This window comes from Adelges cooleyi, unplaced genomic scaffold (assembly GCF_023614345.1).
Source record: "Adelges cooleyi isolate 19-005CV unplaced genomic scaffold, UGA_ACOO_1.1 ACOO_flye_CR_arks_rails_tigmint_CR_PRNA_30, whole genome shotgun sequence".
Lineage (NCBI taxonomy): Eukaryota > Metazoa > Arthropoda > Insecta > Hemiptera > Adelgidae > Adelges > Adelges cooleyi.
Window position 1 is genome coordinate 9,193,684 of NW_026095971.1, and position 15,637 is coordinate 9,209,320.

At 33.1% G+C, this 15,637-nt stretch overlaps 1 protein-coding gene across 5 annotated transcripts in view; it reads left to right on the plus strand.

Annotated features, from left to right (window-relative positions):
• Positions 1-14,679, plus strand: part of LOC126838056 (pituitary homeobox homolog Ptx1-like) — a 33,478-nt gene extending 18,799 nt beyond the window's left edge. For all 5 annotated transcript variants that reach the window (XM_050572157.1, XM_050572158.1, XM_050572159.1 and 2 more), the window contains exons 3-6: positions 1,092-1,202; positions 1,292-1,548; positions 12,391-12,579; positions 12,999-14,679. In XM_050572157.1, coding sequence (XP_050428114.1) covers positions 1,092-1,202; positions 1,292-1,548; positions 12,391-12,579; positions 12,999-13,484 — 1,043 coding nt within the window. In that variant the 3' untranslated portion in view covers positions 13,485-14,679. The remainder of the gene's footprint in view (positions 1-1,091; positions 1,203-1,291; positions 1,549-12,390; positions 12,580-12,998) is intronic.
• Positions 14,680-15,637: the final 958 nt, after the last annotated feature.

Genomic DNA, 15,637 nt, shown 5'->3' on the forward strand with positions numbered 1-15,637 from the left:
ACCATAATTTTTGTTGGGCCAACTATGTATTTTTTCTCGTGATGTTTTAAAGATACGTATAAATCATATACATATATTTTTACAGATATGACGAATAAGTCATTTGTAATTAATTAAAAAACGGAGAAAAATACAGTTGTATATAAGTATTTTTTAGGTATAAGAATCAGCTTATAGAATACTTTTATATATTAAAATAATATCGGAATAAAAAAATACAAAAATTAGGGACTGTCTAATTAATTAATATATTAATAAATCAATAAATCTATTTATGTTTATTTTTATTTAAGTTCTCGTGTGCTATTTAAGCCGAATTAGTTAACTCCTGAAATAAAAAAACTAATTTTTATCACGCCACTTTTGTTTAAGCTACGTACATAAACATATTAATAGCAAATGTAATTCACAGTATATATTACATAAAAAAACAGTCAATTGTGTGGAGGCTTGTCCACTTAAGTGATTATTTCTTAAAACTCCTTTAAGCCTCTAACAATTTAGCTACTATCATTTATATTATGTATAATTTAACCCAGAATCATTGTTGATGAACTCAAATTTATCAACCTAACTTCAACTTAGATAAATTCAACTAACAATTTCTTATTATAAAATATATATATTATTTTCATAATCATTTTTAATATAAATGTGTTATATTGACCTTATTAATAGCCTTTGGTCTTTATGATTTATATTCCGTTTTACTTATTCGGTTTATTTCTTGGGATGCTTTGGGGACAAGTTTGACTTGTGATAGCACGGCGAGCGCTGAATAGAAATAAAAACAGGCGCCAACAATTAAATACATAGTATATTATTATATGACCCTATAATATATACCTATTACCTATATGATACCGTACACCGTTTGGCAGCGTTGCACACGTTTAATAGATGTTCAATGGAGTGCTGACAAGCACTTCAGTTGCAACAGAACAATAATAATACTTATTTTTTTTGTAAAACTACTGCGTATCAAAATTGATATTCACGCGTACATTTTTGCTTATCGATGCCCGCAATTGTAGCCCAACCTTTATGGTATTAGGTATTGAAGTTTAGTAATCGATACATTATGATTCCAGTATGGGCAGAGACGGGAGACTTCCGGGACAACAATCACCACGGTCTTACGTCAGACCACACGTCGCAGTTGAACTTCGGATCGTCCAGGAGTAGAAACCGGGACAGAAAAGGTAACTATCCTAAGGACTTAACGCCAAGCGGGTGCTCTCAAATAAAGATGTTTGCGAGTTTCTTAATCTAATACGAAATGACTTTGCAGGACGACCGGACGCTATCGGTGCCACCGGCATCAAAACCGAAGGGATCGACCCGGGCGTAGGGGCGGTCACCGACGACAGTAAGGACCCCAACTTAAAAAATAACAAGAACAATAAACGACAGAGGAGACAGAGAACACACTTTACATCGCAACAGCTTCAGGAGTTGGAGGCGACGTTTACTAGGAACCGTTACCCAGACATGAGCACCAGAGAAGAGATAGCCATGTGGACGAATCTCACCGAGGCCCGAGTCCGGGTGAGTGTAAAACAGCATACTAATCGCATGTAAATAGGACGTGTCGCTCGGACGTGTATTTCTCGGTTTTAATTTCTCCCATATTCTCTCTACCCTTTCCCCGGGCATCAACGTAAATGATTATTTTTATCATCCGACTACTGGTTATTGGATTTGCACAGGGCTCACTGCGTCAACGTTTTCGGATCCCTAACAATCCCCGGGATTGTCCCTTTTGCGGCGGCGGTGGTGGTGGCGGTGCCGGACTAGGGTAAGCGGAGTATAAAATGAGTAACCGATTGACAAAAAAAAAAAAAAGCACGGGAGCTCGCGTGGCGGGCAAAGTCATCCGCACTGATGGACGAGGGAGGCGGTATCGCTGTAGGGATAATCCTTTACGGTTTATATTAATAGTGATGTACACTGTATACATATTATACGTTTAAATCTGGCGTGTCTGAACGTTGTCAGTTTTTCAGTCGCGGCTTTAGACTGCAGTTTTGGCTTTCACGTCCCGCTAGCACGTTACTATTGTAAATGTTAATCAAATATCCCCACATCTCCTCTGTTCGACTCCCTATATTTCATCCAATTTTCTTGTCCATTTCATTTGGATTACTCTACAGTGCCCGTCTACGGTATCAAATCGACCGATATTATTAGTATTGCAAATTACTATTTAAATCAACTCGTCGGCTTTTAACATCCATATTACAATGTGTACGTTGTATAATCGCATTAATACGTGCACAACCAACTCACCATCGGTTTGTTCGAACCCATATACAAACAATACAGCTGTAATTTATTACACACAATTTAAACCCAAAATATTTAATTAGTTTTTTTGCGACTTTACATAGATTATTTATAATGTACAATAATAAAATACAAAAAATAATCGAATAAAAAAAAATGATTGAAATAATTATTTTTTAAATTATTCGAATAACTTTTACTTGAACAATATGTTAATTTAGATAAAGTTTTATTCGAATGATGTATCACTCTGATTATATTCAAAGAAATGAGTGTCTTACGTTGAATGGATCAATCTGTAATGTTGTTGACCGAAAATACATTTTTTAAGCACTGCCGCTTTCTCTGTTCTATTGATAATCGTGGGATATCCTGAATGGCAGTTTTCCGTTCTAGAAATTATATGTATTATCATTATTTATAAATAAATTTTATCAAAAGGCGAAAAATTAGAAGTTACAAACCATTAACACGCTCATTGAATGTATATATTATGCGTTTAATAAAATAAAATAATGTATAATAAATACACGTGTGAGTATTGAGCTCTGTTTTCGGCCGCATGCCAACAGGCGGTTTTAAACTATTATACATGTATAGGTAAAGTACACCCAACGAGGGGGTTGACAATCTGGATTTTTCGTTCGCCATTTTGCGCTTCCCCTTTACTTTCCTCTCACCGGCTGCTATATACGGTCACCGGGTTAGGCTTCAACAGAGAGATTATTGTTTTTATACGACCTGCGTGCGGTATTTATAAGCACGTAAGCTCGAATCGAGCGCAGTAAAACCGCATAAATATGGCTTTTTAACACATTTAACGAGTATCACCGTCATTAAATTTAATTTCCCTTTTACGTTTAATATGATTTATAAAAACGATGTGGGCCACATCAAAACCACAAGTATCACAATGTGAAAGGACTATCAACTAATACAAAATATCATAGTACCTGTTTTCACAAAATTAGTTGTAGTTTTATTAGATTGTGTATGTGTGTATAATATCTGTAATGGCGCAGAATTAACATGATATGTATATTTTCGTACCTGATTTTAAACGTGCGACAACGCAGAAAAAAAAACATTATAAAGTAAATAGTACTTATAACTCTTTCTCGCTTGCTTGTGTGCCAAACACAAATATTATACGTTTTTTGACCGATTTTTTTTTTAACGAAAAAAAAAACATTCTCGATAAATATTCTAATCAGTCGGCGTTGGTTTTCAACGAAAAAAGTCAATACGCCGTCACACGTGTAATCGTTGTACTTACACATGTTATTGTGTTATCAGTCAAATAAGAGGACAGATAGGATGACAAATATTGTGTAGGAAAAAAAAAGGGTCTAGTGCAGTGTTTTACAACATGGTAAATACTGCGGTCCGGGCATAACCACTCGACGTTTTATTGTATCTACAGACGCATATTTGTATATATGTACATACACACACTTATCTTATTTATATTACCAGCGGAACACTATATTTTATGTACCATATGTACCTACTATGTGTACTGTGTACTGTGTATACATGGGTGTACGATGACACTTAATAGAATTAAAAAAATGTTTTGTGAATTTCAAGGATTCGATTCATTAATAATAAGAAAATAGTTGTACATTACATATAAGAATTATACACTAATAAAAAACCTAATAATTCTCCATCACTATTTCTATCGTAGCATGCATATTATAAAATAGCATTATAACGTATTCGATTTATTTTAATAATTGACGGGCAAGAGACTTTTTCTACATTCTACGGGTTTTTTTTATGAAAAATAAAATAAATAACGGAGAGAATTTCCGAGTGGTTTAGTAAAAAAAAAAGAATAAGAAAGAGGGGAAAAAATGAATAAAACGCTGGTCGCGGGGAAAAGCAGAAGATTTATGTGACGGCAAGAACAGACCACCTTCACTCTGCGTGATTTATAACCCAAACGCCATTTTGTTCACGTTCTGAAAAGCACGAACCGTTTATTTCAAAATGGAAATTAAAAATAAATAAGTGAACGAAAACGAGATATATCAATATAAATACCACAAAGAGTACGTATATTGTAATTCGCAAATACAAATAATATAAATAAATTCTCAGAAGATAGTCCAAAAACCAAACGTAGTTGAGCGCCTACAGTAGGTAACATACAATTTACTCGTATATATTCTTATATACTTTCTTCATTTTTATTTTTATACAATAATGCAAAAAGAGACACGTCTAACGGATCATAAATTGTTGTCATTTAATCCCTCAAAGAAACAACATAATATACGAAATTTATTTGTTCATGGCCAATTAATTTGAAATTTACATGTAATTTACATATACCACATTTTTATATTAGCCAAATAATTTGTTATAGTTATGTTTATGGAGACACAAAATAAATCTAGATTCATTCTACGAGTTAAAAGCTTTGTACGTATTATTCGTTTTTTGCTAGGTGTCTTATATGGCTTAGTTGGTTAAATGCACTGTCTTATATTAAATTAACAAATTTCAGTTTATTTATATATTAGAAAATAACATAGATAATAAATGTAGTTACTCCCGTAACATAGTTGTTATGAACTGATGTTCAGCCACATCGGAAAAAAATATATAATGATAATAATTATTATTATTATTGAACTTACTTGGTTTTTATAAAAATTACTTTTTACACATTAATGTTGAACAATTCTTGAAAAAAACCGTGTTTTTTTACTTACCATACATAATGGGTGTTTGCAAACAAAAAGTCACACAATTTTAACAGTAAATTATTTTTAAGGCTGAGAATAACAAACAAACAAAAAACGCATTCGAGAAATAAATCATATCGGCTTACAGGCCTTATCCTTAAAGTAGCTTGGAATTAAAATATAAAGCTAGGGATCATGTATATGGGACACAAGCTATGTAGTACTTTATACCATACACTGTATACTTAATATACTTTTAACGAACACACTTTTATTCAATGTATTTTAACTGAAATTGAGTTTACCATCTTACTTTTTAAAACAACTTATTACAATTTGCCTGTTCACGTTTAATTAGTTTCAACCGTGGTATCTGCGTTAACTCTAATTAGTAGAAAAGCAATTAAGAACATAATTTATTATTAAAGGGTTCTGATTTGTAGAATGTATCTTATATTATTTTAGCTAAATGGATTTAAATCATTACGCTTTCCAATAAATCATTTTTATTATATTGTTTTAATTTTTCCTTTAAAAAAATACACTTAAAATTAGAATACATTTTTAAGAAATTAAACCAATCTATATGCCTCAGATTAATCACAAAATCCTCTTGGTATGTTCAAAATGTCTCTCTCTATTCCGACATCAGCATTGGCGAAAATATGGGGGGCTAGGGTGGGCTTAGCCCCCCAAAAAATAGGTTATGCATACAATTTTGAAATACAAAAATATATTTACTCATATATATATTTTTAAAAAATGTCCAGCCCTCCCAAGTTAAAAATTGAAATTGCGCCTATGAACCTCAGATGGTCTTAACTTGAAGCTAAAACTGTGATGTGTAAAAGACAACTTACTATAGTTACTTACTGGATTGACGGATAGATAAAATGTTAACTGAAAAAAGTCATTGTGTACGCAGTAATGACCAGTAATCAATATTTTTAATACTTTCCTATTAAACAATACATGATCGATTTTATGATGAATCTGTAGATACGGGGTAACTAATTGTAATTTTTCTTTTTTTTATCGTTCAGCATTGCTTTAAAACAATTTTTGATTATTCTATACTCATGTATAGACGTTAGTTTATCAATATTAATGTTTTTCAAGACTTGAAAATAGAAACATTTGTTATTAATTATTATTATTATTTTTTAATCAGGATTTTGAAAGACCCAATCCTAAATTTTCTAGACGTCACAAAGGAATAATTTTGTATACAATAATATGGGTGCTTTTGTCGCGGCTAGGGGAAGACAAAGTGCGATGGTCACGCGGATGTTTTATATAATCAAAGCGCACAAACGGGATTACCACGACGCATTGGGTTGGATAGGAAGCGGGGTAGAAGGAGGATGTCCGTCTCGAATTAGAATAATGTACACCGAAGCCTTATAGCAAGTCACGTGTCTCGCAGCGGAGGAGGGTATACTGTTGCCAGGTTTTGACGAATGACTTCGCTTATGGTCGCGGACAAGTTCAATTAAGTCGGACCCACCGCGGCTGCCACTGGGTCTCTCTTATTGTACCCCACCAACCCCTGTGTATTGCTTCATTGACTAGCCGCGGGGCGTAAAGGTTTTATTGGCATTCACGAGACCGCCGCCCTACCGGAGGATCATATGCTTAAGTCGGCCAAAACATAATAAACCAAGGTCCCTAGTACTCGGCCCCGTCACAAACAGTGTACACCCCCCCCCTCTCCCCACCCGTTCCTAAACTGTTGTTTTATTGCGAACCGCGGAAATCCACACACTACTATACTAGTGTTATTATTATTATTGTTATTACATCGATTCTACCATTTGGACACACCCACCCCCGGATTCACCACCCTAAAACCAATGCTTGATTTAAAACACACATGCGCAAGACGAATCTCGAGCAATCAAAACTTTATTAAGCTTCCCCTAATAATATATGTATATATATATATATGTAATGTCAAACGGTTTGGATTTGATTAGATTAGCGACGCGAGTAGAGCCGTGAAAATTGTGTGATTATTCCGTTTAATCTGTGTAGTATGTACGTTTTTTTAATGCATTCTCTTTGATGAACTGCATTTATGACACTAAGGCCCACAACAAGAGTGCATCACAGGGTAATGCGTTTGTGTAATCCTTGCCCTCCAATAAGATATGAATAATAGATATCTGAAATAAATTACGTTAAAAATTGCGCTTCCAGTTTGCGCTTATAGTTTTCAGACCCAAAAAGTTCTCTTAATGATTAAAAATAATTAAATACCAGTTTAGTTTACAAAGGACTATTTAAGTAACTCAATAAGTTTATGAAAATACTTATAATTACCAACGGGACTCTTCGGAAAATTAATTGTGGTGGAGGTACCAATATTTCTGACAACACAAGGAAAAAATGTAAAGTACAATTTTAATACTCATAGTTTTATTCCGTTTAAAGCTAATAATTTACATCTTGTTTTTCATTAATTTACCGTTTTGCTAATCAGTATATTATATATATGTATATGATATATATATATATATATGTTATATATTATAATACCTATCTATGTATTTTGCTTACATGAAGGTTGTAAAAGGCCACGACACGCGTGAAATAATTATACTTAATTAACAAATATTATGATTCGTTATTATTTTATGTTAAAAAATTATCATTACTTCTCTTGATATTTTATTTGACTCATAAAGTCATATAACGGTGTCGTTAGAAAATATTTACACACATTTGTTTATAACCTTAACATGTTGTAACATAATATTAGTTAATATTATTACATAGTCAACGGTTTTTTCATTGCATCAAGAAGTGATTAATTTGCTGTAAAATTTAATAAAACACCTGAACAGATGTTTAATACATTCACATATGTTAATAGTTGTATGCGTGGGGAGTAAATCGAAAAGATAGATCTATAAACAGAATTCACTATTTAGACATATATATTTGTCATCGCCTGGTGAACAGATCACTTAAAACAAAACAAATTATAGCGTTGTAATACTGCAATGAATTAATCATGGTATGTTTATTTTTATGAGAAAAAGAGTAAATTGTATCAAAAGTGCAATTTTTTACATTTACAGCTTACTAATTTTTTATACATAGGTACTTTATTAAAATACTTTGTTAAATATATTGATAGCTTCACATGTGTTTTAAAAATAGGTACTATAAAATCATTGGACTTGGCTAATCGTTTTTGTGTGTTTTTACAAAAAACGCGAACATATCTGATCAAATAGTGTAAAAACTATATTTTGATTATAATGAAGTTGTCCCTAATTTCAGTAATCAGACATTATTTTATGTTTGTATTTTGTTAAACATTGTTGTTCACTTAATCTTTTTCGAAAAAAAATCATGCCGTTTTTATTAAAAATTATACACTTAGTATAAAAACCCATATAAGCTCTTTTATAAAAAAAAAAAATGCAGCTTAATCATCGTCCATATAATTGTCTTGTCTCAATTGACATAGGAGTTGCAAGTGTCTTAAGAATTATGTAGATTATATACTATATTATAGATAATTAGGTCCATGATATTTTCTAGCCGGTTTTATACAAGTAAATCGTACGAAAACCTAAGGTCATCATAGTTAGTATTTAAACATAATAATGATATTGATGATACACAAATGCGGTCGGATTGCCACCATCAGGCGGATTAATAGGCGTTGTTAATCGATCAACCCGTGCAGTAGCTATACTTACTAGTGTATACTATTATTATGTATCGCGAGTATGCGCCCAACGACCGGGATAAGGTTCCGCCTGCCCTCAGGCCCCCGTCCGTTCGTCCCCCCCTCGGTTTTGACAAAAAGAATCAATTTATGACCCGACGAGATTTAAAACGGTTCCCGGGTGTTTTTCGATATTTTACTTCATCTGCACGTGCCGTCGTTTAACCCCATGCATACACGTTATTATTATTGTTATTTGTTATTACTATTGTATCGTGGCCGCGCAGTATATTATAATAGCAATAATAATTTAATGCAAAAAATATGTGTGTGTATAAAATATTTTTAATGCGTTAAATCTGTTTAAATTAACGCTAGCGTTTGCGTGTATTATGAAATATATATTTCACGTAATCTAGAGAGAGAGAGAGAGAGAGGGAGAAAGTGCGCATTATAAATGTCGTTTGATATTTACGCCCAATAGTCGTTATTGTAATATTGGTTGTGCCGTCGATAATCCGGCGTAAATGAAAAATTGGCCGCCAAAAACTGTTGTTATCCATATGTAAATATCTCGCGTCATCGGAAAGGCATAATTTATATTTATTCGGTTTTGTAAAATGAACAGACATAGTATATTATGCTATTATGATAATCCTATACATTATATACAGCTCTTTAATAGGGATTAATAGCACTAACTAGTAATAAAAATCGTTAGTTTTTCCCTTAAAGGAAAACCCTTCAAAAAGTTGCAAAACTGACAATACTAAGATATTTCATCAGCTTCTTTATCTCAAGACGACGTTATACTCTAAAGTTTCTTGCGTAAAAACCTTACTCGCAAAATGCGTTTTACTCGAGCCTAGATGATTTTCGCGCAAAAACACCTATAGTGAAATTTAAAGAGGACAACATTTTAGACAAACGACGTATACCATTTTATCAAAATGATACCTTTAAAAAAAAGTTATCACGCAGAAATTTTAAGATAATATTAAAAAATGTATTTTCTAAAACATCGAATGTTTGACTATACATTGAATATAATAAAAAAAATATATGTAATTTTTCTCTCCTCTTTCGATTTGATAAAGGACAATTTCGTTGTAAACGCATAATAATAATCTATTATTTTGTCTACTGTAATTTGATTGCGGATAAAAAATTACATATTTCAATTTGCAATTATACATAACAAATACAAAAGCTACTCTTATAGTATTCTTAAACTTCTATTATATTTATAAAACATTGTTAGTTATATATGTACCTACATGTACAGATGCAGATTTACAAGTCAACCTATACTGTGAGGGTAGGTTCTTATGCAATCAGTTCTAAGTTGTTTTCGTTTGTTTACCCGACAAACACTAACATGACCACACGGTATGAAACCTTTGGTTCTAAGACGGTTGCGTTGAGGGAAATACCATACCAACCCTTAGGTATTTTTATTGTGCCTACAGAGTAAATAATAACAAAAAAAACGTAGTACCTATCTCGTTTTAACCTGTGAACAATGCATCGTTTGCTTTTCAACATAAATACTAGGGTTATAGTTCATTTTGTTTAAATTGAGGTATATGTTTAGATCCCTTCGTCTATAATTCGATAATTTGTTATGTTTTATAATTTTAAAATTAAGTATCATATTGTGCAAAATATTGACTTTTACGAAGTTTTTGTATTGAAATAGATGAAAGTTTTATAAGTAATTTTTTAAAGTAACTTGATTGACTAAATCTGACTTCACCATCAAAAATACATTAAGTAGAAAAAATTGGATAACCATTTTAACAGTATTTATGCCAAATATCTTGTTGAAACAGAAGACAAAAGAATTCAAATAAAAAATCTCAACAATTTAAGAGCAGTGTTTTTCCTTATTTTTAAAACTAATTGCTGGACTTTTAAATGAAAATTCTCCAAAACTCGTAGATATCTATATCTACAACATGCGTCCCCAATAGTTCATACTTCAAAATCCTTACCGAAACTAGTTGATTGTATAAATGCCACTTACAAGGAAATGTTTATCGAATTTGCTTGTGAGCATTCAATGGAGTTTTTTTATACTTTACAAGAAAGCCAAAACAATATGACTTAAATTTCACATAGTATTTGCTTATACATAGACTATAGACTCATTTTCAGTATTTGAATTAATTATAAACGGCATTTGCAATTTTTCGTTTAATGAAATAAATGTTTAAAATTTGAACCAACTAAAATATATTTAAACAAAAATATGAGTACACACATCAAAAGATAGATTTAGCAGTGTTTTTAAATTTAACACTTGCGCATTTAATATTTTATACTTAATGGTTTATATTTTGGTTTCTTTACAAAAGCTTTGTAAATTATTTATTTTATTATTATATTAATATATTATGGTCTTGATTATCAGTTAGGTACATACTTACCTACACACACATTTGAACACTATGTTCGGTTTAACAGCCACAATTGACGTGACGGTTTTGTGCGCGTACTTTTGGGCGGGACTTACGCCACACCGTGGACTGGCTGTATCTACCAAGAGCCCCAGTTTAGTCTCTTTGCCTCCCCTCTTGTCCCGTGTTGTGCTTCCCCCTCTAACAGTACGGTTTGACCCCGCAAGGGTAATAAAGATTAACGAGCTTTCTGATTGATGTTGACAACGTGGGGTGCCCTCCGGGCTCGTTATTTACCGGCGGCGGTATCTGTGGTCTTTACGCTTTGCCAAAACAGCAGCAGTAGTCGTGGTGGTGGTGGTGGCAGCCGCGTTATGGCCGGCCCATCAGTTCCAAGATTAATGACATCGCAGAAGAACTGTCCTCTTTCATATTGTATACATACACATATATATATAGATTATAATAATAAACTGTACAACGTCTTTGTTCCTCGGTGGCGTTTTTTTAAGATTTTTACGCTATGTATAAACAGAACAACTACGTTCTTTTGTACTTATACATATATGTATGGGGTATTTCACAATAAGGGATGCGTGACATCTTGTGTATAAATTATAATTTGCAAATGCAGTAAAAACATAGTTGTTTTCACGGTAGTATGTAGTCAGAAGGCATTTTTAGTTAATATAGTTAATAGGTAAATCGACGAAAAAATATAGTAAGTACGTTTCATTTCGGCAACTGAATACGTGCAAGTTTTAGACGAAGCGTCGCGTCGGTAGTAATTTTATAACAGTAATTATTATAACAAAATTGTATTGATTCAATTTCCCCAAACATTGTTCAACGCTTATAACCATCGATTGCCTACAACGATTAATACACGCGTTAAGGCTTATGTAGTAATGTATAAGAGCCAAAGAAATTTCAAACCGTTTTTAATAAAATAAAATAATTTATTTGAATCGTATTGTGTAAGAAGATACATAAGTCCATCGAGATATGTTTTGAGAACATAAAAACCCTTAGACTAAGTCTTTCGCATGAAACCCAAAAACGAGGTAACGCTCACCGGCCTAATGATGCTTTGTATTAGATCCTTTTTTACATAGAACTTTAATACTTCTTTCCAAAATCTAGAAACTACCACAAAATGAAAATACTCAAAAAACGGACTTATATCCCTTCTTGCACCATTGAGGCCATTCATATAAAACATCTAATTGTATTTCAAATACAATATACATTTTAAAAAGTTAGACTTAATAAAAAAAAAAAGTTTTATCAAAACTAATATTGTTTGAATGTTTGTCTTTTGAAACAGGTATGGTTCAAAAATCGAAGAGCTAAGTGGCGAAAACGCGAGAGAAACGCTATGAATGCGGCGGCGGCCGCGGCCGTTGATTTCAAAAACGGATTCGGCACGCAGTTCAACGGACTCATGCAGCCGTTTACTGATACAGACTCACTGTACAGCACGGCCTACACGTCATACAACAATTGGGCAACTAAGGTGAGTTCGATTACAGCCAATTAGTGTCCTTAAAAATTGTCGTTATGACATTTATAACAAAGTTCGAATAATTCTGCTTTACGTCTTTATTTAAAATCTATCAAGACAAAAAGATTCCGCCATCTCATTTGTCTTAATATTCCAAAGATAATTTCCACTTTGGACTCTCATTTATTATACAGAACCCTATTGCTAAAATTATTACAGTTTTTAAATATCAGTTTGGAAATAATATTATTTGTGTTAGACGTTAGTTGTTACTCAATACCTGTTGTAATATTGTAATACTTAACAATATTCGGGTATTTCATTTTTATAACACAAATCGAGTAATAGTAATAACTAGGTATATTATTGATTATTTGAAAAAACATTCGTAAAATCTGAGCGAATAAAAAAAAAAGGTTTTCCGTCCGCAGGTGCCCAGCCCATTGGGCTCGAAAACATTCCCGTGGTCAGTAAACCCGTTAGGTACGGTCAATCACCATCATCACCAAGCGCCCGTCAACTGTTTCAACGCGGCCACGTCGGCCACCGGCTCCATGCTATCCTCTCCCGCGCCACAGAATGGGCCTCCGTACTGTCCGCCCACCACGCCGTATTCTGTGTACCACCACCGGCCCGCCGAACCTTGTAACGTCATGTCCAGCAGCATCGCTAGTCTCCGGCTCAAGGCCAAACAGCACGCTTCCGGGTTCGGTGGCTATCCGCCGGCCGGTTCGCCGGGTTCCTTGGGACCCAACGGGAACGCTATCAACGGCAACAACCGGTCGTCGTCCTCGTCGTGCCAGTATGGCGGCACTAACGGCGTCGGCGGAACGGGTGCCGGCGGCGGGGGTGGCGGAGGAGGTGGTGGAGGCGGCGGTGGTAATTCGGGCAGCGAAGGAACCAGGACGCCTGTCTGACGTGAAGAGCGGACCGGAGGAAGCGTCCGGTACACGGTTGAAGGCCTGTTGGACTTCAAAGAGGAAATGGACGACAGAGACGAAGAAGACGACGGCGACGATGACGATGAAGATGACGATGAGGAGGAAGAAGACGTCGGCGGAAACATGAACGTTGTCGGAACCGATCATCAACATCATCAGCACCAAATGGACGGTACCGTCAAACACGAGCTAACGCAAATGCACCCATCAGCCGCCGCCGCCATGCTCTGAACACTATTCCTTCGGTCATCCGCTTACCAAACGATGAATTTTTTTTTCATTGAGGCAGTGGCGTGTTAAACTCGTTTATTACCTCGAGAACTTGTACATATATGTTATATTAAATGCGAACTTCAATCTACTAAAGACCAAAGTCAAATATGATAAACACGTCACTGTAATTATTAACGTTTTTGAACCAAACGTTTATTTCCTTCGTCGAATTCGCACAATTAAACATTTTATTTTATTAAACTTGGTTCTTTTTCTTTCCGAAGACCAGATCAGAACCAGAGGGATTTGTTTTTAGCATTTTCCGTAAATTCCCGTGTAAATGAATTCACTATAAACGAATAGCAAAAAACAAATCAATACTTGCCTACCTATATAATATAGTATACTGTTTATACCTGTGTATAAATATAATTTTAACTAATGTACAGAGTATACGATTAATAGATTTGTTTTTTAATTCTTATGGCAATATAAAGAAATCATCCATCTAGTCCAAAATAATATTATTATAATAATATATTGTAATTTTTAATACATATTTAGGTATAATTTCTTTGTTTTTATTTTGTATATATACTATGTAAATACATGTAATGGGTGTTTATAATTTCAGTTATCATATAATAACATTGTGGTTTTTATTAAAATGTACGATTTAACAACGTGTTATAGCTTTTTCAATTAAATGTGTTAGAAAGCTAATAGTCGATCTCAGATTTTCATAAATGGTTTACAACTCTGCAGTAAAGTATGTACCCGTTTTAAAAAATAATCACTAATACAACTTCGTTTGTCCGAAAATACCATTTTATTAAAGTATACATTTTTACAATTTATGGGATACTTCAAAAATACTATAAAACATAAATTACATGATGCAAACTTATACTTTATAACTTTTAAATACCCTGTACAACATGTGTATGTTTTAAGAACAGCGATACTAGTTTATTTTGTAATATAATCATGTAGTTAGACGAATGTATAATATTTTTTTTTGTTCAACGTTTTATTGTAATACAAGAGTGTTTAAATACATACATTTTCGAAACAGAATATTTGAGTTTGTTTTCTTTGGGGAACATAATAATTATGGTCTATGATCAGGAAAAGTGTATCTTTAACTCACTACATTACTATAGTGTTACAAGCTGTATTCGACGGTATGTGTAGCCATCACATTATTGGAAGTTTAATTATAATTATTTCCTAACAAATTTTAAAAACACAGCAACATAAAATAGTTAATACAGTTATAAAGATTGGAAACAATATTTCGTTTTAAGATTTAAAAGCGGGAAACGTCTTCTTGGCATCCTCAAAATGACCACTAAAAGTTAAAACTTTTCTCCTAAATTTATAAATCCTGAGTATAACGTTTTTATGACAAAAGGTAGAGGAAGGAAAAGAAAAGGAAAGGGGGAAGACATTTGATTTTGTACGTTACATACTTCTATTCACCAATCTGACTACATTATTTTCGTCGTTTTTTTATATCATTTACCAATTTGTACATAAACATTCTTTCTTACGAGGGAAATACATTTTTTTTAAGCAAAGCCAAAGACGTAAGATGTATGAAAGTGAGTTTCAACACGAAAAATAAAAGGGAAATAAAAGTAACAAAAATATTAATATTAAGATTTAAGTTCTGAGTATACCACATAAACATAAAACAGAAATCCGTATTTAATGGATTATACGGATTTTCAAATTTGATTTTTTTTTAAATCTAGGCTAAAAATAAAACTGGTTCCAAAGCCTAGGTTTCTAATATATTTTATTTAAAACAGTAATATTATTATTTAACTTGAATCAAAGACAAATTAAAATCTGAAACCCGGATTTCTAATTCCAGATATTCTCATCATAAGTTAGTCGTTGATAAGACTAAT